General features: G+C 39.2%; 1 protein-coding gene across 2 annotated transcripts in view; it reads left to right on the top strand.

Annotated features, from left to right (window-relative positions):
• The window catches only part of LTK (leukocyte receptor tyrosine kinase), an 81,251-nt gene that overhangs the window by 30,382 nt on the left and 25,083 nt on the right, over window positions 1-25,786 (top strand). For both annotated transcript variants that reach the window (XM_090140983.1, XM_090140984.1), the window contains 9 exons: window positions 3,934-4,044; window positions 6,687-6,842; window positions 7,493-7,715; window positions 13,877-14,016; window positions 15,964-16,101; window positions 16,987-17,139; window positions 18,232-18,332; window positions 20,093-20,259; window positions 23,696-23,790. In XM_090140983.1, the coding sequence (XP_089997109.1) occupies window positions 3,934-4,044; window positions 6,687-6,842; window positions 7,493-7,715; window positions 13,877-14,016; window positions 15,964-16,101; window positions 16,987-17,139; window positions 18,232-18,332; window positions 20,093-20,259; window positions 23,696-23,790 (1,284 nt within the window). The remainder of the gene's footprint in view (window positions 1-3,933; window positions 4,045-6,686; window positions 6,843-7,492; window positions 7,716-13,876; window positions 14,017-15,963; window positions 16,102-16,986; window positions 17,140-18,231; window positions 18,333-20,092; window positions 20,260-23,695; window positions 23,791-25,786) is intronic.

The following is a 25,786-nucleotide window of genomic DNA, read 5'->3' as shown; positions in this document are numbered from 1 at the left end:
GAAATTTCTTGGTGGCTATTGAGTAGATTGCTTTATCTGTATGGGAAACATTGAATCACATATTAGGATATTGTGTTACTATTGTGTGTAAACAAAGGGCTGAACTAAGAACTCAGCTCAGAAATAAAGCCAGGTGTTACCCCAGTGGAAGTGATTGAAGCTTGAAACTTTTTTTTTTGCAAACGGAATAAAATCTAGAGCAGTCTGATATGTACCTAGACATAGATATTCAAATAAATGAACTTTACTGCCTAAATAACTCTGAGCTGCTGTATCTGGATACTTCCAGAAGATGCAAATCTTCTGAAGTTTAAAACAAAGTCACAGTAACTCAATTGAATGAAAGGTTGGGGAGAGAAAAATATGGATAATAATTGAGTTGTATGTGTAAATGGCTAGAAAACTGCAAACCTATAGTTGAAAGGGGAGGATCTTCTGATGTATAAATAATAATAAAGAAAAAAATGGTTTTGCTTGTATTAAAAAGAAGTTGGGAAGAAGGCGGCTTAATGATGGAACTAGCAATAGAGTTAGGAAGTTTAAAAAGGTTTTCAAGTGCGTTAGTAGCAAAAACACCTTAGCAATGGTATTAATTAGTCATAGACATGTGGTATAGGGTTATCAACAATAGAGGCAAAAAGGGTTCAATAAGCATGTCTTCTCTAGGAAAGAAAAAAACAAAAAATTGATGCTTAATCATCACATATTAGTGATGAAAGAGGTTCCGTAACAACATACAGATTTGTGGAAAGGCAGTTGTTAAAGCACTCACTTTGTAAAACAACTGGTCAAGACAGCTTGTGTTCAAGAATTTTGAGAAAATTGACTAGAGATCTTTAAAAGACAGAAGTGTTGAGATGCTGAAGAAATTCCAGAGAACTGGAGGAGAGTTTATGTTGCATTAGTATTTAAAAAAGGGTAAGTGGAATGTGCTAGGTTTAGTTGTATACACTGATAAACTCTCTACTCTTGTGAAGTATGTGACTACGTAGTATGAAGACTGCTGCCTTGACATCAGTCTGAGTAAAAATATCAAGACACTTGATATGAGACAACTAGAAAAAAGTTCATAATTGCTTGTCTATCAAAACATCTTATTTAAAAAGGTGTTTTGTTGTAACATCCTTTTTAAATGAGTTTTCAAGTTTAGAGAAGGTCATGGTGTGAATGTAGGACATTCTCTTTTCAGTCACATACTTACATTGATTGCACTTGATGTTGAAAACTGTATTGATAATCTGCTGATAACATAAAGACTAAGATATGAAGTGATAAGTCAGAGTGCAACTTGCCAACACAGTAAAACTATGTTTCAGAAAGCAAAGGATGAAGATGGAAAGGGTGTAAATGCGTTTTCTGAAATGAAATATGCCAGGGAGAGATTTGATGTCACAATGAATCAGCTAAGAAGAATTTTTTTGAACAAAATGACTGATGAGATTGTATCACAGATAAACAAGGAGATCTCAGGAGAGAGCTGAATGGCCATTCTGTATCACATGAGATTAGTGTGCACTGATGTTTGCCTTTGAGCAAGAATCTTGAGGAATTGAGAGGGCTGTAGGAAGCAATACCTTGGGATCTTCTTATAATCAGCTTTGGTGAAACAGTGTGTTGTCGTATTGCTCCTCTTTTTGATCACTACTGCAATGTATCTGAGCAGAATACAGAGGGTGATGAGGTAAGCAAGGCACACGGACCAACTGATGAGCAAAGAATAAGGAGTTTAACAGCAGGCAGCAGGAGATCACAGTGACGTTTTCAAGGTGAAAGGTTAACAGCTTAAAGTTGTAAATACTCATGAAGGAGGGAGAATGTTTATTGAACGGAAAATGGAAGGCTTAGGAGTAATTGAAAAATACAAGGATAGGTAGTAGACACAGAGTCTTTTCATTGTCTAGTCTGACTTCCCTGACAGTCAGATCTATTAGTCTGTACGTTAACTCGTTTCCAAAGAGAACTAGTGAGAAATATTGAGTTGATATTTTGATATTGCAGGGAGAAAACGCTACAAAATGCTCTAAATGAAGTTCCTATTTTGGCAGGAAGATGGCTTGGCTGAACTGGAGTTGGCTTCCCATCATGAGATCCAGAAGAATTTTCTGTATTTTCCTTTTCTTCTGCAAAGTAGCATCAGGATTCAGGAAAAATTTCAGCCCTGCAGGTGTCTGAATGCATTTTCTGTAAGATACTTAAAGAAATGGAATTACTTTCTGAGTGCTGGAGGCTTCTGGTTTTCTGGTGTTCTATTACAGAAAAAGCGATGGATTTGTGCTGCGCTGTTAAGAGATCCCGTATTTTTGCAGTGACAATTGAGTATTGTTACGTTTACTATTTCTTCCTGATCGTTTTATGCTCCTTAATGGCAGGCCTAACCTATAATCACAGATTTCCTCTCCATCTTTTATTTCCTATCATTTGAATCATTGCCTTATGCTGATGAAGACAGAGAAATCAGCTTGTTATACAAAATGGTCCTTATTATTTGATTAATGTTGACATTCATGTCATATAAGATTGCAGACAAGCATGGACGAGAGGATACGCTTGGAAGCACATCTGGAACTCTTAGTTTCACAGAAAAGTGAAGTAAAGTTTCTGTTAGTGACTGTATCTGATAGCTCTTCAGTACAGAGAGGCTGAATGAGCATGAAAGTAATTGAAATGTAAATAGACTGGAATATTACAAAACTACTTTCCAGATCTCATGCATGTGTTCATCACTAAGCTCTCTTAGGCTTCTTAGAAGCCAGAAATCTTTAGCTATGAGAAAATCAATGGATGAATGGATTTCTGTGAGCAGCTTCCTTGTGAAAGGGGTGGAGGAGCAGGCACTGATTTTTGCTCTCTGGTAATAGCAATAGGACCTGGGAGAACAGCATGGAGCTGCATCAGGGAGAGTTGGGTTGGGGGATTGGAAAAGATTTTTCCCTAGAGGATGTGGAGGTGCTGTCATAGGCTCCCTAGGGCAGGGGACACCTGACACTGAGCTGCTGGAGTTCAAGGAGTGTTTGGACAACACTCTTGGACATAAAGTTTGAATTTGGTCTATCCTGTGTGGAGTCAGAAGTCAGACTATAGACAGTCTTTGTGGGTCCCTTCCAACTTAGGATATTCTGTCGTTCTATTGATTTGCTGCAGTTTGATAGCTGCTCTTATTGTCCTTTCCTCAGCAGCACGTGAAGACTGACAAGCTGCTGTTTTTATGCTATAATAAAAGATGTAATTCTCACAATATGAAACATTTTGTAGCATTTTACTCACTGTGGGATGCATGTTCTTGCCTTTCATACTTTCTGAGATTTTGATCTTTTTTTTTCCAACTCAACCAAACTTTAAAACAGAACTCTAAGATTTGATATGAATAAAAATGCACAAATACATATGTATTGATGTCATAATATGATCAAATGTCACAATTATCAAGGAAAGGTTTTTTTAGTTGTATGACAAAGGGATTTGTGAGATAAAGCAATTGAAGTAGATTAATAAGGGCTGTATTGATGAAGCTACATATTACTAGATATTAGCTACAAGGAAATTACCTGATTCCTTTGCAAATCCCAGCCTTTATACATGGCAGTAGGAAGAGATGTTTTCTGGATGTGTGACTAATACAAAGGTTTCATTATGTTAGTGTGTTTGCAGAATAAAATCTATAGTTGCTAGCAGGCAGCAATGGGCCTGCTATTCAGCTGTACAGTTGCTACAACACAGGCACTACTGGAACATAGTGTCTATTTAGCAGTTTTATATTGATAAAAAGAAGGATAGATAAAGAACACCAAAGACAGTATTACCTCTGTACACTGTAATGAGGGTGGATTGATACAGCGAGGCTTTGTTAAATCTGTGTTCATGTTTAACAATATGAGAGTATAGTTTTGTGTAGAAACATCAAATTCTTCTCCTGTTCTTTTTGTTTTGTTATAGTTGTCTTCTGTTCTGGATCGCGTGAAGTAAACCCTCCTACACCAAATCCACCTGAGAAGTTCTCCCTGATAAGGAATAGGATGGTGTCGTTTCTTCAGCCTTCTGAACCAGGTACCTCAAGTCCTCTTCTTTACATTCGCCTTATTTCCACTTCAAAATCTAGGTGCGAATGAGATGCTGGCAGCCACAAGGATCCTTCAGAAAGCTGTGCCACTGAGTTTCTGGCTGAAAATAGCATAGTGACGCAGAAAGACCAGTGCAACTTTAGGGGAATTCTTTACTTCATTATTAAAATAAAGTAAAATAAACATCTTCTATATCATCAGTGTAATACACCAGATTTGGGTTAGGGAGTTCTTTAAACAAAAGCTATTTAGTAGAGCTATAGCAACCATAGAATAGAGTAGCTTTCTTGACACCAAATGAAGATTTTTTCCAATTGGAGTTTTCAATATTCTAAGAATTTTTAAATAACAGTGAGCTGAACGAAAATGCTTGTGAGATAGGTAGGATGTATTTGGTCTTACTGCGTTGCCAGGATAAATGCCGCATTTCATAAGCACTTAAGAGAAAGGAGCCAGTTGTCATCAGCGGCGTGGAAATTGAAGGGATGACTTTCCATTTAGTGAAATAATCACTTAGGCTGGGAGAGACCTCTTCAGATCACCTTGTCCAATCCACTTGCTCAGGGAGGATCACTGAAAGCAAGTTGCCTATGACCCTGTTGGGCTTTCAATACCTATGAGATGGCAAATGTACAACTTAAATATGCAGCAGGTTTCTAACACTTTACCACTCTCAAGTGTTTTCTTATGTTCATTGAATTTCCTGTTTTTTTACTTTGTGCCAATTACTTTTTTTTTTTTTCCTGCAGTGGGCAATAGTGAGAATTCTCTTTGTTCACTCCCATTAGGTTTTTATATATATTGACAAAAAGCTCCCATGAGCCTTCTCTGTGCTGAACAGTTCCACTCAGTCAGCCTCTCTTCACATATGGTCCAGTCCCTCAACTATATTTGTGGGCCTGTGTTGGTCTCATTACAGTAAGTCTGTATCTTTCTTGATACAGAGGAGGTGGGAGATCACAGCCTGTCCCAAGCCAGTGATATGTAACTCTATAACATTCATATTTCTCTAAATTCTGCATGCTCCATGGTGCGTGTAAACATGGTTACAGTTAAATTTAAAAATTAGGCAAACTTGTCTTGTCTACTTTGTCTTTTGTACTCAAGAAGATGCTTTTTTTCCGTGGCAGCTTTCATTATGTTTTTTTTCCTGAAAGTTAAAGTATCACAAATTCTCTGGAGGCTCTTTTTATTTTCTTCTGTCCCATTTGTGTTGCCTGTGCAATAGCCTATCATTGTTATATTCCTGACCTTAATTCTATTCTTAATTCCTACCTTTTCTTCCAAGCAATAGAGCTACCAAAGAGATAAAATTGTGTCGTTTATGAGTACAAGGTCTGAATACCCTCTGAATGACAGGATCCCAAATATGAATGTTCACTCTTACAGTTTCTCATATGGCCTGTGGGTCCTCAAGTTATTACTGTAATATTATTATTACTACTGAAAATAAGTATTGTGCAAGTTAATATCAGCTTACTGTATCTATTCAGCTCCTTTCTGTGTGGGAGAGCTTTGTACAGCTAGTGTCTCTTCAGGGAGAGATTGTTAGATTGATGAGAGAACAGTGAATTACTTGTCTGGTTTATAATATGCTGATTATGAAAAATTCTGGCCAGGATGATCTAGTGTTCTCAGTGCTGTGAATGGACTCTGGAGTTCTTAGGAGGGCATTCTTGTCTATCTTGCTGGAGAAAAGTAGAATGCTGGGGGAAAATAAATGAAAGAAAAAATATATATAAAGCTTGCTTTGCTCAGCTATTCTGCTTAAGATCTTAGGGCTTCCTTTGTTCCTCTCTGTTAAAATGTTAAATCCTTACAGTTTCAATATCTCTGTTGCAGTATTATTCAGAATATTATGTACTTAGGTTGCTCCAAAATAATGCCTTCAATTTATTTCCATGGAAACTTACAACAGATACAAAGAGCACAGTAACACTATTTGATAGAGCAAATTGTCAGCTACAAAATGCTATTTTTCAACATATTCAACACCATTAACTATGCACTGTTGCCAAAGCTGGCACTCTGCACTTGTAACTGTCTGCACCAATGGAGCTGATGTACAGTTAGTGTTGCCACTACTGAAGCGTATTACCCACTGCCTCACTGTGCTCATATTCACTGTTTGGCCTCCATAACTTCAGCAAGTATCAATGAATGTCAATGGGAATGATTTTTTTCTCTGTGGAGGATTTCAATTACGTACTTTTGCTTCATACACATTTCTGTGTCAGACGCCATTTTGTCAGACTGCCCCTCTGCTGCCATCTATCATACAGCAATAAAATGCAACAGAATATTGGTAGGAAGGTTCAACCTCTACTGCCATACCACCAGCATCCCCATCTGACTTTGTGGGCCAAGATTATAAAATAGGAGGTGTTACCTTTGAAACAGCCCTTGTACCTGTGGGTTGACCATCCACTAATTCTCTGCTGATATTGGTGGGAAGATGCTGATTTACATCTGCCAAGAATTTGCAGAGTTGTTTTTCTCTCAGGTATATTCCTTCACCTGCTCTGGAAGAGATTCTTTGTTGTTATTGCGTAAGACAGCTCTCTTCTCCCTTCTAGTCTTTCATTTCTTGAGAGAGACTCCATACACCTTTTTTGTTTCTCGTGACAGAAATCTCTTGTATCATCGCTTCACGCTGCTCATGGATGACGTCTACAGATAATTTTGGAAGACCAGACTGGGTATTGTCTTCAGTCAGTGTCCTGGTGTCTCAGGAGAGGCAGCAGCTGCTTCTGGAAAACAGTTCCTCCCAAGGAGTTGTTGAAGGTAGGCAGTTACAGTTTCCCCCCGGTGAGCATCTGCTTTCTCCCACCACTGCTGATAGCTGTGGGCAGCAGCAATAGGAGTTGGCAGTCTGAGACCTCAGTCACAAATCTTTAAAAATACTGCCTTATGCTGGTTCTGGTGTGCGACTATTAGCTACATTGTCTGTGCCTAAGATAATCTGTCACTGAGAGCCTTATAATTTATATTATCCTTATATGTACTGCCTGCTTTGTGTATACATGTACCCAGTATTTAGCCAGCTCATTTATATACTCCTTTTGTTGCTCTGTGTTTTAGCATTAGCTGCTTCTGCTTACACATGGATTTTTGTTACAAAACTCAATCCTTTACAAGTCAGGTCTGGCTCCTCATGTCTGCTGGCTGACTTGAGAAATCTTCAGCTTTTGTTTTGTGGGACATATTCACGCTTCTTGGTTTGGTTTCTTCTCATTCCTTCTATTGCTACTTTACGTATTTATCTCCTTTACTTTCTTTTCTATCTGTTATTTATACTTACTTTGTGCATAGTCCTCTGCTTTCTTCTTGAGATCTTTATTAAAAACCTTTATCTATTTTCATATTATTATAACTCTTGCAACCACGATGTGTCCTTTTTTTTTCTTTTCTTTTCTTTTTTTTTCTTCTCACAGGAGACATTTTCCTTCTGAACATGAGTAGGCTGCCAGACAGATGCAAGTTCAGCCTGCACAGCCCAATCCTGCCTGGGAGCGTGGACTCTTGTTTGCTGGAACTAGCCGTATATTCACAGGATGCTGTTCCTCTCCTCCAGAGATTCACACTTGAAATCAGATATGTGGACACTAACAGAAATATAATAATTTCTCTGAAAGTTGGCCATGAAGAGGATGCTGGGTAAGATGATCAATTTGCAGCTCTTTAGACTTTAAATTGCAGAGTAGGGTGAAGTCTCTCTGGGCTTCAACATCTTCTCTCCCCTTGAGATTATTGCTTTTGTAGAGCAAAAAATGAAAGTAGAACTGTCAGGACTGAGTTGTGCAGCTTCCTGACAGGATGTCTGTAACAGACACAGGTTTTGTTTGCCCCCTTTGCAAAGAACACATCCAATTAGCAGTCATTCATTCTCCCTCATATTCAGGAGAGGTGAGAGTGGCTGACTCCCTCACTGATTCTAGGAGTATAGAATTTAAAATGCACTCAGTCCAAAGGCTGTGTTGGTGAAATGACTGATATCTCTAAGTATTCAAGGAGTCCTGTTGTAGTCAGATTTTGAGAAGGGCTAATTCTGCCTCTTTTGTAATTTCTTCCTTCTGTCTGCTAAGTTCGGGAGCATCCTCTTTTGTTTTATCTGTAGAGTTCAGAGAGTGGAAAAGCAAAGGCTAGAGGTGAGAAGAGATAAAGGGAAAAAAAAAAAAAAAGGAATTGCAGCAACCCTGGATCTTGTCCTATATTTTCTACTCTTTGATCTTTCCCACATTTTTTTTTTTCATTCCTGCATGAAGCAGAATGCAGCGAGGAGAAGAAATGGGTAAAGGGAATGTATCACAACAGGAAAAGGAGAAAGGCCCACATGTCATTTGATTTTGCCATTTTCCATGTGCTTGCTTTTTCCTTTGCTGCAATATGTCTTGTAAGAACCTGAGTCAGGCACAGAACAGTGCTTTTTATTTCCATCACCTGACTGACTCCCATGGAGAACTTAAGCAATAGATCCCAGTGCTTGTTTTCTTTGAATTCTTTGGCACTTCTCAAGCTGCCATGGAGATCTTCAGCCAAGACTTCTGGTCAGCCAAAGACAGCAGTTTGACTAAGAAAACATATTCTACTTCAAATCCATCTCTCACTCCTACTTTTAGCTATTGCTCACTTCCTTCCTGGCTACTCCTTCCTTTCCTTTTTGCCAGTTTCACAAGGAATTTGTAACATTTTCTGGGATAAATTTCTAACCTCCTTTTTCACCTCCTTTACGTACTTGACAAGCCTCTACTTGCCTAAACAACTGCAGCCACAGTTTCCCAGAATTAACTCATAAAATACCCTTTGTGATACCTACCTGCCCAGGACAGGCTTTGATCACAGTGTAGCATTTCTGAAATGAACCGTAGTCATTGTTTAAGAGCTTATTTGAGCACTACAAAAAAATTCTACGTAAAATTATTGTCTAAATTATTGTCTGAAAGTGATGTTATTTACACACCTTGGAATGGAATTAGTGTCACTGGAAATTGGTATGAGCATTGGTATTACTTAGTGAAATGAAACACTGGTAAGAACTGAGGCTTTAGTTTTAAGAATGTAAAGGTGGAAGGTGATTGACTCCTAAGTCAAAATAGAAAGGAGGGAAAGGAAGAAGCACAAAATAGTTAAGAACAATTTTAGGTCAAGTATCCTTACTTTACCCCATCTTTATGGTTCTCTGCACAGTTCCAGGAAAATTTGTACATGCAGGCAGAACAAAATTTATTTCTACGGTGTTTGAGCTGTTTCTTATTAGGCAGCTACTCTGAAATAAGCAGGTTTTCTGGGATTAAAATTTAAACAGTATTGGTTATTAAGAACAGAGACCATCTTGAAACATTCCCACTTTCCAGAGGGAGTAGAAGTCATACACACTTTCGTGTGTTATCCAATCAAAGCTGCACATTTTGTAGAATAAAAGGAAGATAGAATAAAAGGAAAGCACCTAGAGATAGACGCCTATTTGTATTACATATTTTAATCTTCAGTTGCTACTGAGAGATTATCTTGAAGTCAGAGTGAAAAACAAGAAATAGAAAGAAGGCTAGATATCACTTTTTCAGATAATTAGCTCAGAAAATCCTGCTTCAGTCCTCTCTATCATCTTTTAATTCCAAAATCAAGCTGTGCTTCATCATGAATTCCAGCAATAGTAAATAACTTCAGTGAACTGCACTCTTTCTGGTCCTGGAAGTCTTCTGCTGTTTGTGTTTCCTCCTTCAAGGTCTATCAGCTACACAGTTCTCTAAAGCTTAGAGATATGTCACTCATAAGAAAAAGTCCCGACCACCTCACAGACTGGTAGGTTTTATCTGTAGTATTGAAGTTGCCACCCATCTTTTGCAAATGCACTGTAGCAAAAGAGAAACAGACAGACCTTCAGGCACTAAGTTCCCAGATAAGTAGGGCAAGCTCATATTTTTTATTGTTATTTTATGCCACACCTATAACATATAAGTACTCCAAACTTCTCAATTAGAGGGAGAGTTGCTGTGGGAGTGAGGTGTTTGAAATTCTACATATTTACAAAAAATATATAAAATTATGTTTGTTATTATCTCAGTAGAGATCAAACATCCAGAGCCCACATTTTTGTTTGCAGGCCCAAGCTTTCTTCATCTGGTTCTTGGCTCAAAGCTGTCTTCACTTTCTCGTGGTTACAGTCCTGGTGCTTGTTCAGATCACTGATAATGTCTTTATGACTACTTTGCTTACCCCACCTTTTTCCTCATTATCATACAGAGCAAGAAACTAGTCACACCTGAAAACTCTTGTGAAAAGTCTTATGTGGTTTTGTTTTGAATGATTTCACTTGCTTGTATTTGTTGTTGACCACAATTGTTTCAGTGTTGTCAGCCAAAACTAATTCAATAATGGAACTTGTTTCTTTTAGCTCAAACTTCAATGAGAATAAAAAAGCACTGCTTGGGGCAGTGATAATCTTTTCCCTTTCTGTGGTAGAGCATGATCAGTAAGCTGGGCGTATTGTTTTCTTTCTAAAACACAAAGTACTGGCCATGGTACTCTCGGTAGTCCAAGAAAGAGTGAGTTCAAGGCCACATACACAAATGGTCATCAGTTAGCCAACCTCACGAAGGGATTATTCCTTAGTTTTCCCTATTTTTACTGCTTTTTTCCTTTTTTTTTTCCTTCCCTTTTGTGGAGCGGAGTTGCTAAAATGCCCTGCCAGCTTCTGCAACTCCTATAGGTTCTTACTATCTTTGAGACTGCTCTTCACCCAGTTTGGGTTCTATTGTCGAGAGAAGTTCTTTAACTTCTACTCTTGTATGTAGAGGTATTGCCATATAGCTGATTTGAATGTCTGGAAACACCTACGGTCATTCGGAATTAATAAATTAGGTGTCCAACTCCATAAGCCTTTGAAAGGGAATAGTCTGGTAAGTGTCCTCAGAAAATGCCTAATACGTACTGACAGCAATGAGCACAGCTATTTAAATTAAAAAATAAAGCTACAAAAGGAGAGACTGCGCTGCTGTTATGAAAGACTGATTTTGATCACTAACCTAGGAGTATGGTTTACTGACTCTCATGCTTCTGTTGAGATTGCACCGAAAAATATTCTGGGCCAAGAAGGAAGGATCTGTAGCTGGTTAGTAAGGGCAGGAGTTGCAGGCATATGTTCTGTTCTGTCATCTATTTCTTCTTGCATCCGATGACTAGCTTCCTATATGTGGAAAAGAAATGTAAAGCTTCTAAGTTGTATGTTCACTGATAGTACCTTGAGGCAGTTAGTATAACTTTCTGCAGTAACTCCTGTAGTGTCTCCCAGTTCAGAAAAGGTTTTAGCTTTCGTGTTAGGGTTTTTTAATTTGTCACTCTTAATGAAGAAATTGTTCTTAATAATAAAATATTTTTTCTTAAAATGCACAATCTGTTAATTGTGTTGGAGATGGAAAGGCATGGCATAGCAAAGATTGGTAAGGAAAAGAAAAAGCTTTTGTTTAGCCCAGGCTAGTGAAAATCAAAAATGAAAATTGTAGGTTAGCAGGGCAAATCTCGAGTTCTGTTGCCTTAGGCATCAGGTTCCTTGCAACTCAAAACTTTATATCTGTGTAAATTTCTCAAAATGATGTCAGATTCTGACTGCCCTTCTATACATACAGAGCAGTTTTAACATCTGTACTTAGAAGAAGAATATTACCTCATTAGTCGAGATCTGGCTTGACATAAAATCGATAGTAAAGATATTGCCAAGCTTGGCTTATCTGAAAGCCTGCTACAATGATCCATCTTCTTAGTAGCTCAACAATGGGCTTTGTTCCTGATTCCATTAAGAAAATTAAGTTGGTTCTGACTATCCTTTGCTCGGATGCTGGGACAAAGCAAATATTTACCGTGTTAGAAATCTTGTTGCTGTTGTATGTTGAGGTGGAGGGCTTATCTAAGTGGGAATGCCTTGATGATGATGAGACTCTATACGTTTAAATGTTCTGGGTGATAGAAAGTTGCTTGTTGTTTTTGCAGTCTCTGGATGCTTGCAAGATTTTTTAGTGATGGTATATAAATGGACTGAAATTTCAGTGTTACGGATCTTTCCAGTGCAGAACTGGAGTATTTCATGGGACCTTAGGGCTCTGACTCAATAGAGCTGCCAGTTCACACGAACAGTGGTTTAAGATTAGTCTTCTCTCAGAAGCCCACTGTTCTCCCAGCTGAGATGGCAGGGAAGATAGTGGGTCTTTCTCAGATATGATGTTTCAGAAGTTGGTTTATTGACTTAGATAGCCAGTGGTTGTACTTCATTTTGAAATACTAGGCTGTAAACTGCAAGATTCAGAGTGTGTGGCTAGTAAACCATATACAATTAAGGTGCAGAAGTGAAACGAGTTCATTGTTTTCAGCTGTGGGCAGTAATCTCTTTAGTTGCTAACATAAACATAACACCAGTTGTGAATCATGGAGTGGCTGCTGTGGACTCCTGTGCTTAGGATTATGATAACAGTGGTGATGCTTGGGGGCTGTGTTGTAGTTTGGTGGAGGTAGCGGAAGTCAGTGGTTAGTAGGTCTTGTATTCTTAGTAGGTAAATGCAAAAGATGCAGAGACTGTCCTTATCTCCAGTGGCTTGTTGAACCAGTTAGTTTAAGGCCCACTGATTTTTTTGAGGCCAAGTGGATGCAATGAAGTGATGAACAAAGCATTGTCATGTAGCAGGAATGATACAGCTCTGGGTCAGAGATGAATGCACTTGGATGTTGTGTCACAGCTTGGCTGAGGGAATAATTCTGTATGTCTTAGTACTGAATATTCCTGAAGCTGCACTTTAGTGTAAAATGAAAAACAAAGCAGCAGCAAGCAAAAGTGGAGAAGGTGAAAAACAAGTCAAAGTGCTTCAACTTATTTTCAAGTTCCCGATTAGGTAGTGTGTAATTTTCACATTGCGTCCAGTAAGCATGTATTTGTTATCCAAGAGTTGCCTTCAAAACAGTTTCAGATGCAGGCTAGGAGCAGATGATCACTCTGTGGCAGTTAAAGCATTTCCTAAATGAAAAAGCAATACTAGGAACAGAGCTTTACCGACACATCTTGACTCTGTGGTGGGGCCTCCTTCCAGCTACTAGTGCTTCCTTCTTCTCCCACTGGCTTAGAGTTACTCACTGAGGGTGCCAGCAGCAACATCAAGCTTGTGGGTGGATTATAAATAAATGTATCTATCTGGTACTCTTTTCAAGAGAGGGTTTATAGCAGGAATTCCTAACCTTTCTATAACCTCTTTACAAAACAGTAACATACAGTTTTAAATGTACTTTCTTGTTCTCTTACCATTAGGTGGAAGGACAGAGGTTTTTTTTTGTTTGTTTTTGTTTTTTTTTTTTAAAGATTCTTAGGAATCTTGTAGGGTTTTTTTTTTTTAATCTACACTTGGTTACCCTAACTCCTGATAGACTGATTTGAGTGAGGTACTTTGAAAATTCCCATTGGATGTCACTGTCTAGCTTTCAATGCCTAGCAACCATCTTTAAAATTAGAGTGCATGCCACCATCCATCTTTCTCTGAACTGCCACAAGGGCTCTACAGCTGAGATACTTTTGATGTCTCAGAGTTATACTGTTTGTTGTGTGGGGAAATATAAGTTAGAACAATAGGGGCTGAGACAAGGATACCTGAATATGAACTTTTTAGGTAGAATGTCATTTGTTCTAAATGAATGCCTGCTATGTTGTACTTTATATTCATTAACTCCTTCCCTGTGTAAATACCATCGCTTCTATTTGGTGCAGTGTAGAATCTGTGCTAGATACTCTGTGGACTCCAGCATGCTCTTTGTACATCTGAGAGCTCCTTGTTGTGTTCTAGGGTGAAATGGAAATCCATGATGGCTCAGATTGGCCGAATAGAAAGACCTTTTAAAATCACCTTGCTGTATTCAAACTGTGGAGCACAAGAGACTGGACTACTGGCAGTGGGCTCCTTGCAGCTCACAAACTGCTTCCATGGTACGTTGCAATACAGTCAGTTTTGGAATAATCAAATGCAGTCACAAAAGAGAGCAGCATCCTCACAAAAAATGGTGAGCGCAATTAAAGATGTGGTCAGATAGGACATACATGAAAGCTGAGTGTCCTCTATGATTTTTGGCAGTGCTTACCTGTCAAGGGTCATATTTGAATGTATTTTGTGTGCACATGCTCAGAAAGCAGAGTTGAAGCACAAAATTGAACTGAGTTCAGTATTGTTCTCTGCTTTTTGTTACATTTGCTTTGCACTGACGCTCATACAAATGTATAAGAAAGTAACAGAGCTCATGCTGGATCTAGCAACAGGGATGGAAAGAAGTCTCTGCCTAGGATATTTTAGCGTTTAATGTTTTTCTTTCTCAGATAGTAACAAAAGGCTACTCAGTGTCATTAAAGCCTTTTCCATGCTGGGGCTCTATCTTACAAATTTATGAAGAAAAGGAACTTTGGTCTGCAGTCTGTGGTGTCTATTTGCTACTGCCTGGCTCAGAACTTCTGTACAAAATGAAAATAATTTGAATGTAATTTATCCAAAGTACTGAGTGCTCAGCTCAGAAATGATCAGTTTTACCTAGCATTTTCAGACCTGTTGCCAGTGTCATGCAAGTGATCCTCAGTACATGTGCAGAACCCTGCTAATGTCATTCAGGCTTCTGGGAAGTGTATGAGTCTGCTGGTGCAGGCAGCCTGTAAGTTGGAGACATAATCATCTCCACTTCCTGGTTTTCATCCATTAATATAATGCTATTGCTTCTGTTTTGCAGACACTGTAGAATTAGCTTTGAATAGAAATGTAAGATCTAAAAAGTTTCAAATGTAAGAATTTTTTCAGAGCTGTTTCATCATATATCACGAGATTGTTTTTAATCATACTAGAGATCTAATTTTATTGCAGTCAATCTTTTAATTTAACAAATAATATACTTTTAATGCAATGTTTTTCACAGTCTTGGAGTTTTTGAGAGGATGCGTACAGCCCGAAGCATTGTGCTAAACCTCCAAAGTGCCCCTAAACAAGCTGTTGCATGTACCCAGCACAACACAGTACCCTGAAGAAATGATGTTTCAAACATCCTTTCATCCTCCTCCTGGGATTTTCTTTCTAAGTTCTGCATTTTTTTCCAGAGCAGTAACAATTGTAATAGAACACCTGTGCAGAGCTCTGCTAACAGGGAACAGGTCCAGATTAAACTTTCATACACCTGCAGATCCACAATGAATCTGTGCACACACGTATCCACAGGACAGGCTTGCTACACTGAGTGATGATTTCAGAAAATATCATGCTTAAAAATTGTATGCAGCCTGTAGCTGAGTACCCATGTGGCTGGTTCAGTACTCCTGGAGTGTAGCTGGATAGGCAAGTTGGGGTGCATGAGTGAGCCAGCCTGCTGAAGAAACATCTTTCATCGTGGGCTGGATGCCACAAAGATGGCATAACAATATGTCAGCAACACAAGTATTAGTTGAGCCTGATTCTCAATTGGCCATAACAATGTGTCCATCAGGCCCAGAGCTAAGTGCACATTGCTGCTTCCAGCAGCAGTGTCATGCAGCGTGCCACTGCTGTCTGACAGGTGCATGATCACATGTGCAGGACCGAAGAACTCACCATGTAGAGAACTGTAGGATCCTCAGTAAAAACAAAATAAAAATCTGATTGCCTGAAGATAGCACAAACACAGCAGAAGCTAGTGTGTGCAGGAAAGAGAAAGGAGCAATAAATTTGGTCTGTGTGAGAGCTGAGGCAATCTTGGGAATCTGATGCTGGATAGAAACCTGCATGACAAAGAGCACAGCCAAGTGTCATTTATCACCCAGAGGACAATTTCTGAGGTCATATGTGTGAAGGCTGATGCACATGCAGGAATATATATATAAACTCTGCTGATTCATCTCTGAGCTTCTTTTTTTTTTCCCCTTTAGATAAAGAAAACCCAGATCTTTCTATATATAACAAAGGCTCTTCCTTCCCCTGCCTTCATGGAGGCTGTGTTAGCCACTTACAAATCTGTGAATTCATCAGTGATTGCCCTACCGAAGAAGTGGAAGGAGTAAGATGTGGTGAGTAGATGGCATGGCACTTCGTGGGAGCCTTCATCCTGTTACAATAATCAGTTTAGAACAAAATACAGGTTAAATTGATTCTATTTCTAGATTAATCCATTATTAAGCCTCCTATAATAATTTAGCCTGTTTTTATTATTTTATTATCAAGATTCTTCTTGAAAATTAATTCCATATAGGATAACATTGATTTATTATTATTTTTAATATTGCAATAAGACATTCAGTGACCTGTGTTTCATAGCCAATCCTGCTTCGGAGGAAAGCAAAATCTTATTTACACATTTATGGCTGGTGGGTGAGAAATTCCCTATGGACTCAATGTATGAACCTCCCTTCAGTGGAAAATGCTGATCATTATTTTCATGCCAACTACCAACAGGATAAATCACAAATCTGTCCCTCCTAGACATGGAAGTTCTCATCTTGCATATTCTGACAAAGAAAGAAGTACACTTAGTGCTGAGAAACATTATTTGTTTGGGTGTTTTTGTTTTTGTTTTTGTTTTTTTTTGCAATTCTGGTGACAAAGATCTAGAATAATCTGTTGACTGCCTTTCACAGAAAGCCTCATGATGTCTATAATTTAATTTACAGCAGGGCTTTTACAAATGTATGGAGTGATTTACCACTTTAGACTGTGGGAATTGCTGTTTTCAGTGACAGAACTGCAGTGTCTAACAGTTCCAGTAGCAAAAAATGTTGACTTTTTTGATGACTGTGGAAATAAACAAATGAGACCTATTAATATTCTGACACTGAAAGACAGTGTAAGTGGGGTAGTTTCAAGAACTATAGTAAATTTTGACTTTTTCTGCTGTTTGCCTTCTTCCATAATCAGGTTTCTTCTATTTTCCTGCATTTTCTTATGGTCCATTGTAGATAGTCTCCCAGAAGGTTCACATTGCTCTTTTGAAGAGGGTTCATGTGGCTGGACACTGAATGAAACTGCAGCATTTCCTTGGTCTATCAGTGGCTTTAATGAAATGATTCACAACGGTTCATTTGTAGGGTCTACCTTGCAAGCTACTGCAGGTAGGGTCTTCATAGTTCTTTCTTAATCTGCCTCTCTGTGAGTGCTTATTTTATGTGTTCATGTACGTGTGTGCCAGCATGCATATGAATAAGTCTTGAACTTAGGGATGTGGGGTTTTTTTAATTAGTTTAAAATGTTTGGCATTCTTCTTTCCAAAACAAATTTATCATTAGTATTATCTAGAATAATTTTAAATGTAGCTAAAACTAACTTTTGATCCCAAAACAAAACTTGGTATGAAATGTTCTGTAGAAAATTTAACATGAAACTCTAGGAGTCTAGAATGTCTTCACCTTTGAAAAGAATTATATGATGAATTCTTTCCTCTCTCTATATGTCTCTTTCCTCCTTGCTCTTACGAGATAGGCAATTGCAGAATACTTCAGCTGCAGCATCACAAAGTAAAAATTGCCCTACAGAACTAAGCATCTTGTAAAACACACATTTTTTTGGAGACTTTTCTCAGGCTCTGCTGGTGGGTTATAAAGAGAATCACATCTAAGTCTGTCCCAAGATGAAGTGATAATAAATATTTTGTGCTGTAGAATATCACAGGAAAAAAAAAAAAAAAAAAAGGTCTGATAATTCCCAGAACTGTCTGCTTTTTTAAATAAGGAGGGAAGCCAAATTCTGACATGTTCATATTTGAAGTCGGAAGCTGAGTTTTGATTCAGTTCCCTATCAGAATAGAGAGTGCTCATGGGAGAGTCCTGTTTGTCTCTTGAGAGTTCATACAAACTCTTACTAGGAACAAAGACTACAAATAAGCTCTACTGGCACCGTATTTGTCTTAGCAAGTTGTTGATGCTCAGGGCTGATCAAAGAACTCAGAGTAGACTGCTGTGAACCACTGTATGGAAATGTACGTGAGTGGCTTCTGAGATTTATACACTCTACTTGTGTTGCAGAGAAAAGTTTGGGATATTGACTTTTGTGCTGCTGAAATCTACTAGTGTATTCATTGTAGTTCACTAATAAACGTACTCTTAAGCCATGTTTTTATCATGTCCTCCTACTTGCACTGTGCTTCAGAACAATGATGTTGAAGTATTTTGAAAGTATTAAAAAATATGTATTTTTTCTGTCCTCAGGACACTTCCTCTATCTGCGAGCAGATAGCAATCAGACAAATGGCATCGCCAAGGCCTTCAGTACCAGCTTGCCAGCTAGTATTGCTACTGAAGATTACCAGGTATCTCCTTCTGCCTAAGCACCTTTTGGAGCTAGTTCTCAGGCTGTACGCTGTTTTTGCAATGTGTCCATCTTCTCTGTGCAGTGTATGAAACACAACAAAGTGCTTTACTGTACTAGGAGTATACTGCCTAACTAGCTGCTTGTTCAACTCCAGAAAGAAGAGAGGAGGGGCATTCCCATAAATAAGACCAGGAGTGCTGAATCAGCTCTTAAATACAGAAATACTCCCTCACTTGGGTGTAGAGACCATTCCTCTGAAGAGTATCCATGCCTGAATTGTATTGGGTGTCTTCTGACTGTAGGAGAGAGAGTTGGTCTGAGCCTGTTGAGCCATTCATACTGCTGTTGAGCATACTGCTGCTGAGACTTTTCTTCCTAAGTACTGCATTATGTTGTTACGGATTAGGAGCGTGAAATCTGTGGGGCATTAGATCTTCCAGGAATAGATGAAGATGATAAACTGTTCATGTTCTTCAGAAACTTCAAAAGATGAAGCCAACCTGGTGTGGATAAAATCACATATACTGCCTTCAGCCTAGATCCCTGCAAAATATAAGGGGAGCTTCAAGATGCTGAAACCAAAAATATTTAAATAATATTGCACTCATATCACTTAGGAAAATTAAGTTGCAAGCTTGAGCTGGAGTCCAGCTCTGCCAGGGGAAAACAGAAAGCTTTGATGCCTCCTAATTAGAGTTGGCAAAAGAAATACAGTGCAGGTGCCAAAAATATATCTTCACCATTTATATTTATAAATTCAGGTTAAGTTTGCTGAATAGTTCCAACAAAATAAAATGTGCCTGGAGCTAGGTTCACAAAAGTGGGAGCAGTAACTGGTGGTCATGGACATCATACAGGAAATCTCTCCTTCACTGACACAGATTTGAATACCCATTTAAAGAGCAAGGAACTTCTGTTGTTGTATACATTTGTGTGTGTACTCCATCTCCTGACTGAGCTCTCTTTAATACAAAGAGCAGCTGAGTGCTCCAGGCATCAGTGGAAATGGCAGTTTTCTCTTGATCTGTGACAAACTGTCAGTGGTGCCCCACAGGGAGAGGAAGGAGTCCTGCTTCAAAATATTCTTTGATCTGGTGATAAAATTGCTTACCTGCCACATCAGTTCAGGTGGTGTCTATGACCTGAGGCAAGTATATAGACTGGAGTTTCCTGTCTGTGGAGATAGTCTCTTTTCCTGGCTATTTGTGGCAGGGCAGTCCTCTCCTTGTAGCAGTTTTGTGCTATATAATGCCTAAGTATGGATTGAGCCACACCAGTGCAACACATTAATATGAGTGATTACAATGGGAAACCTTAGAAGATTTGAGCTCTTTCAAACCTTTTGACAGGAGTCTTTTGGCTGGTGAGAACTCTGAGAATGAATGTATTTAGGATTGCTTTTCTGCAGTATTCCAACTCTAGTAGAAACATTTAATGATAAAGCTTTTCTTGACCTTAAGCTTGCGTTCCTCTGCTTTGTTACTTATTGCTCCTGAAGAAGATAACGATCACCCAGATAATATCTGAGGCCATTGGTATAGTTGTTAGAGTCTGAGAACACAAGTGTCAGTTGAGGTCTCCAACAAGAAAATTCTGTGCTGGGAACAGTGATGGAATCACACAAAAGCACTGGGGGTGTTAGTGGTATTTGTGATTAAAGTTTGACCCACAGTCTCATATCCTGAAGGAGGGAGTAGTAAGTACTATCTCCTATTTATCAGAGGATACCATTCTTTTTTTGCTCTTGCTCTGTTACAGATCCAATTCTCAGTGCATGTTTTTGGCAGCTACAATGGTACCATCTCCTTCTCTGCCAGGGAAGAAAAAAATGGAGTTCCAGTTACCTTGCCAATATGGGAAAGAGCAGGGAGCTGGAGTGATCATTGGTTTCTCATCACTTTACCAATGCCAGTGCTTCAGAACAGGTAAGAACGCCATCAGCAGCACCCAGAGATATCCCTACAGATTTTGTAAATTATTAGTGTCTTCATTGAGAACTATTGCTTTCATTTTTGCCATCTTCCAGGCCCATTACTACTGACAAAATTAGAGGAGTACAGCAATTCTGTTTGCTGAGGAAGTCTTCTGTCTTTCTCCTCCATTCTGTGTCAGTCACTTTCAAGCTATGAAATGGTGTTGACAGCAAGTTATTCTGCACAATACAAATCATTTTTAAATTGCTCCAATCTGTTTCTTGCATTTTTCTCAAGAAGGCCTGTCTCATATCACACTTAAGACAAAAAAATCAATCTCAAACTCTATGTAATATTATAAATGTAAAAAGATCTACCTACTATTGGCGTTAAGTATTGTCTTAAAACTTCATGGGTTAAAAGGTTTGAGGGGATTGCTTTTAACTGGAAATGTTCTCAGCATCTTTTCGTAAAAAGTTAAGGGATTTGGGTCTGAAGTGGTAGCAATTCAGATCCAAGCAGCAACAAAACAGGAAGTGGGGAAGGAGAATGTTGTCCCACCCTTTTTCCTACTTTAATTTTGTGATTACCTTTGGTCACAACATTAGTGTGTGCTCCTTCAGAATACGATAGGTCTGCAAACTGACAGTGTAGTGTATATCCTCGTCTGACAGTCTGGAGCCCAGTGGATAAGCGTGTGTTTAGTTCTGTGTATTTAAAATACGACCAGTGAATTTGTCCAGAATAGCTCTTTCCCTCAGGCATTTTCATCTGGACCTAGCCAGAGCAGAGTCTTTTGGGCTTTTCAAAGTTGTTAAAGAGCTTCTGCTCCCTCTAATAAATGGTCTCCTATTTTTCCATCTGCAAAGCCTCCAGTTTTTGTGTCAGACCTCAGTTCTGAAGGGAAATTGATCTGAAGGGAAATGGATGTGGCAGGATGGAAAGGACACCAAATGGCTTTAGGGAGCAATAGCCAGCACTCTCTGAAGGGGAAGAAAAAAAAAAAAAGAAAAAAAAAGAAATTCCAGTAGTGTTAAATATGAGATAGTTGAGCACCCAGACAAAACAAAAAGGTAGCTCATGTGTGCATGTTTCAAACTGAATGAGGGGAAGTCCCTTCCAATCAATTCAGTGATTCTGTTACAGTCTGTCCCTCCCCTCGTGTTTCATACTCTCCTGGTCATCTCTCGTGCTATTTTATTTAGATGACCCCAGACCTATCATCAAGGTTTATTCTCAATTTTTCTACTCCATTGCCTACTTGCTTCTTTCTGTAAATCACAGGCCCAAACCCCATATGTTTATGTCCTAGCTCTAGAAATCAGTTTAGCTAACTTTTCTCCTGTTTGTCCAGATTCAGTAAAAGAAGAAATGGGTACAAAAGAGGGGGAAATATATGCTTGTTAGCACTATCTTCTCCAAACAAACTCACTTTTTAGGAGAGAAAAACACACAATTTGTTGATCAGCATCCCAGCTGGGCACTTGGAAATCTGTTCCTGGTAATCAGCTGGCAGGTTCTCTCACTTGGTTCACATACACAAGGAAAAAATTTTGCTATCGGAAGAAAATCAGGCATACAGGAGACCAGACAGAAGAGAAATTGAGAGGGCTATGTTAGAGTCAATAAAATGAATTCAATGAACAGGGATGCTGGAAACCCCTCTGGCTAACAAGTACAGAGTTCAAAAGGCAAATTCTTCCTCTTTTTCTGAAGTTAGAAGGAATGGGAGGCATACAGAGCCCAGCACTTGTGAGGTGTCTCCTCTTATGCACTGGGGGATGAGAGTCATTCCCCAGTCACCCACTGATACTCAGCTAGAATAGAAATCGATCTTGTAGCACAATGTCGTGGTCCTTCTGTTCTGACTCTATGGACCAGATACAGTATCTTGACCAGACCAAGGATATGCTGACGTGTCTTCAGAAAGGATTAGACTGTGATGCTGTATCTTTGGCTGTGGATCCTAGAAGTCCCTAATCCTGGGCTAAGGTTACTGTGAGTTTTATCGTCCATCAAATGCTCTGGCTAGTTGCTGCATTGGACTGATGTGCAAAGTCTGAAAATGCAGAGGTACTGTTAAAAAGAGAGGCATCTGATCTGTAGGAAGGTGATTCCCATTGGGTAAACTCCTCTGCTAACCCCATAGCTAAGAGAGTGATCATTCAAGGAACACATTATTTGGATTTGCTGTGCCAACACTTAGTCCCTGAGGGTTCAGGTTCTGTACATATGAAAGCTTTTATTTGAAGCACAAGGGACTATTCCTGAGAATCAGAATCTTCAAGATTCAACTTTGCAACATTATATTAACTGTGGATGCCAGTTTGTGGGTTATGCAGGTGCCAGAGCACTAGTGCAGTTTGCCAACAGAGGCTGTGGGTCTCCTCCTTAGTGATACCCAGAAACCTCTGGGCACCCTGCTCAGAGTGTCTCTGCTTGAACAGGGGTTGGGCCATACATACCCACAGGTCCCTTCCAATCTCAACCATTCTGTGATTCTGTGACATGTATCAACATTTGGTTGGTGGACAGAATATGCACGTATACTGCCAGTAATTTGGGACAAGAAGGTACTGATAGGCAGGTCAGCACTTCATCATAAATCATGATGAAGCATTGTCAGTGACAGCAGTAGAGGTCTTCTCCATGAGTCCTTAATAAGCTGTAAATAGGCTGAACATCAGGCATCTGTTTATTTCTGAAGTTTAATGAAAAACAATTTAGTCCTATCTATTAGAAGACGGTCCTTCCGTTCATTTTCCTTCCTTCTTCTGAATTCAGAATGTGGCAATGCTCATGGGGCATGACAGGCTTCCTAGATAAGTAGTTAACATCTGGTCATAGTGGGAAAAGTGAAGTAGCCCAGAATGCAAACACTTTGGTAATTTGTGGCTGAAATTTAAAATGGCCTGAATATCTGCTGAAATAAATTTGTGTCACCTTGTTATTTTTCTGGTTACACTGGCCAACGCTTAGGCCTAAGATTGCTGTCTTTCTGGATATTGCTCTGTTTAATTTTTATTTTGGCTGTCTCCTTGGGGATAGAAAAAAAGATTAATTTTCCCTTTTCTTTCTCACGTGCCAAATTCCATTACCATCAGCAGTGATTGGTAAGGATGGTTGTGTACGTATAAATATTTGTGAGGGAGAGCATCTTGTTTTCCTGTGTGTGTGCAGATAGCAGGGGGAGTAGGGTTCTCATGTTTGTTCCACATTGAATGTGACATTATACGAGCATTGGTTGGTCCTACTAACTGTTAGTGTATGAATATTTCTAGCAAGCTCTTATGGCTGTTCAGCAGCTTGTCTAAAGGAAAGATTCTAAATTATGATTATCACTATTGGTTGGTAAGAGAACATTATATTTTTAGGCTTTTGTTGTTGCTGCTGTTTTTTTTTCTGTCTGCCTCTTTGTCTTTTCTAAATCTTCTGTCTTTTTGCAAAGGTTTCAACTGCAACTCCTGGCAGCCTGGGGTTGGAATTCCCAAGCTGACATTGCTATCGACAATATTACATTTGGAATGGACTGCTTTGCTGATGGTGAGCCATGCACATTAAGAATCCTGTAAAGAATTTGGGTAGTGTAATCAGCATCCAGCTGACCCGGAACACACTTGCTGTGTTTCTCCCCTCCACCAAGAGTGCACATTAATCATTTATGTTAGCTTTTATATCACAATGCCAATTATCTTAGATCTGCTGAAGATTGCAAGTAGAGGAAATTTTACATGTGTCAGTTTATTAGTGCTCTTTCTTTTCCCTAATCTGTATCACATAGTTGAAAGTTGCCTGTGTGTCTTGGCAAGAAACTCTTGACTTATTCCTGTACTTTAAGTAGAAGGATTACATCACATTGCTCTTTAGCAGTTCTCTCTGACCTGTGCACCTTGGCAATTGATAGCTGAAGAGAACTTGTTGAAAACAAAGGGGAAAACGACTATATTTTAGGGGAGGAAAGGAGGAAAACAGAAGAATAAAATGTCTCTCTGGCAGTAAAGTTTAGGTTATTACAAGTTTGTTTTGCCCTGTAGGAGTTGCATCAGATGTCACTGGCAGGTACATACATACTTCTCTTGGCTTCATTACTGTTAATGCTACTGATGGCAATGTGCTCCACTGAAGATGAAGCCAGAGCTAATCTCCAAAACATGCTAGCAAGAGTTGAATTTCTTCAAGTGGAAAAAGGATGCATACTTGGGAATATTAGAAACTACCATCTTTTAGTCTCTGTGGAAAAGACTGATATTCTCTGTTGCTTAAACAAGAAAACATGCAGCACTTCAGTTGTGACTTCTGTTGCAAATGAAATGTTCTCTGCTATCCTTCAAAAGTCCCCACTTCCAATATGTCAGCACTGATTGTAGTAGCAGGTCCCTGCAGAGACTAGCTGTAGCCTAACGTGAGAAGGCCTATGTTAAAACTGGTATGTGTTAAAAGTTTTCACCATCTAGAGCCCTTTTGTTCTCCTACCTTTGTCCAATTTGGTCTCACATTCTTTGCCCCTTAGTTCCATGGGCACCGAGTACAACTTTCAATAAAATGCTGAGCATGCATATATTCATTTGAAATTAAGAGGATGAGGTGTTCCTTTAGAGCAAAGCCATTTATTTACTCCAGCTCCTTAGCAACCCCGGCTCCCAGATGCATTGGGTTATGCATGCTAAGATTTTGTTTTGAAATGTGAGAAAAGTTTTTAAGGAAACCGAAGGGAGTGATTCCAGATGCTTGTTGTGCCAGCTGCTGTGCACCCAACTTCTGGGCTTTACTGCTCTCCTGAGAGCAAATACAGACACTAGAGTACCTGTGGGCATTTTGTTGGCTCTAGTGTATAGTTATATTCTTTAGTAAATAAGTGGGGCATAAAAGACACTGCAAGAATGTTTTCAGGGCTTGTCTATTAGACTCCACCCAGGTTTATCCTCACTTTCAATTACTATAAATCTCACTGCTGTCCAAGAGAAGCAGCTACTTACCCCATCTGGAAGTGTGACCCAGAGTTGCATGACTCATGCAGAAGACAGATATTGTGAAGGAAATGTTTCTTGGAAGCCCTGCACTTGCCACTGTTCCTTGAATCCCCTTATCAAATTGACGTTTTCTCGCCTCTGAAAGTAACTCCCTTGCATTTATCTTCTCATGATTTTAATTCAGTTAGGTTGCAGAGAAGCCCAGCAGCTCTGCTGTGTTTTCAGTAATGAAATTATTTCTCCCAAGCAAGGAGAGGTTTCAGATGTCAGAGAGAGAGCCAATTAAGATCCAAACAGTGAATTATTTGCATGAGGGCAACAGGAAGGACATACAGCAGGAAGGAAAAATTTGCTGTTTGCTATGATGTAAATATTAATCTCTCCATCTATTTCAATCCCATATTTCAATTTTCTTCAAAATCTAATGCAGACCTTGAAAGCACTGCTTGTATATATGCAAGCTGGGAAAGTAGGTTAAGTTTTCTATGTCCCTCAACACTGAGAAGAAAGAATTAGTAATATTTGGAAGGTGGGGGGGGGGGGGGGGGCAGGGAAAGAGTAGTGAGGGC

The sequence above is a fragment of the Phasianus colchicus genome, chromosome 5 (genome assembly GCF_987193195.1).
Source record: "Phasianus colchicus chromosome 5, bPhaCol1.hap1.1, whole genome shotgun sequence".
Classification (NCBI taxonomy): domain Eukaryota; kingdom Metazoa; phylum Chordata; class Aves; order Galliformes; family Phasianidae; genus Phasianus; species Phasianus colchicus.
This window is presented reverse-complemented; position numbering and strand designations above follow the sequence as displayed.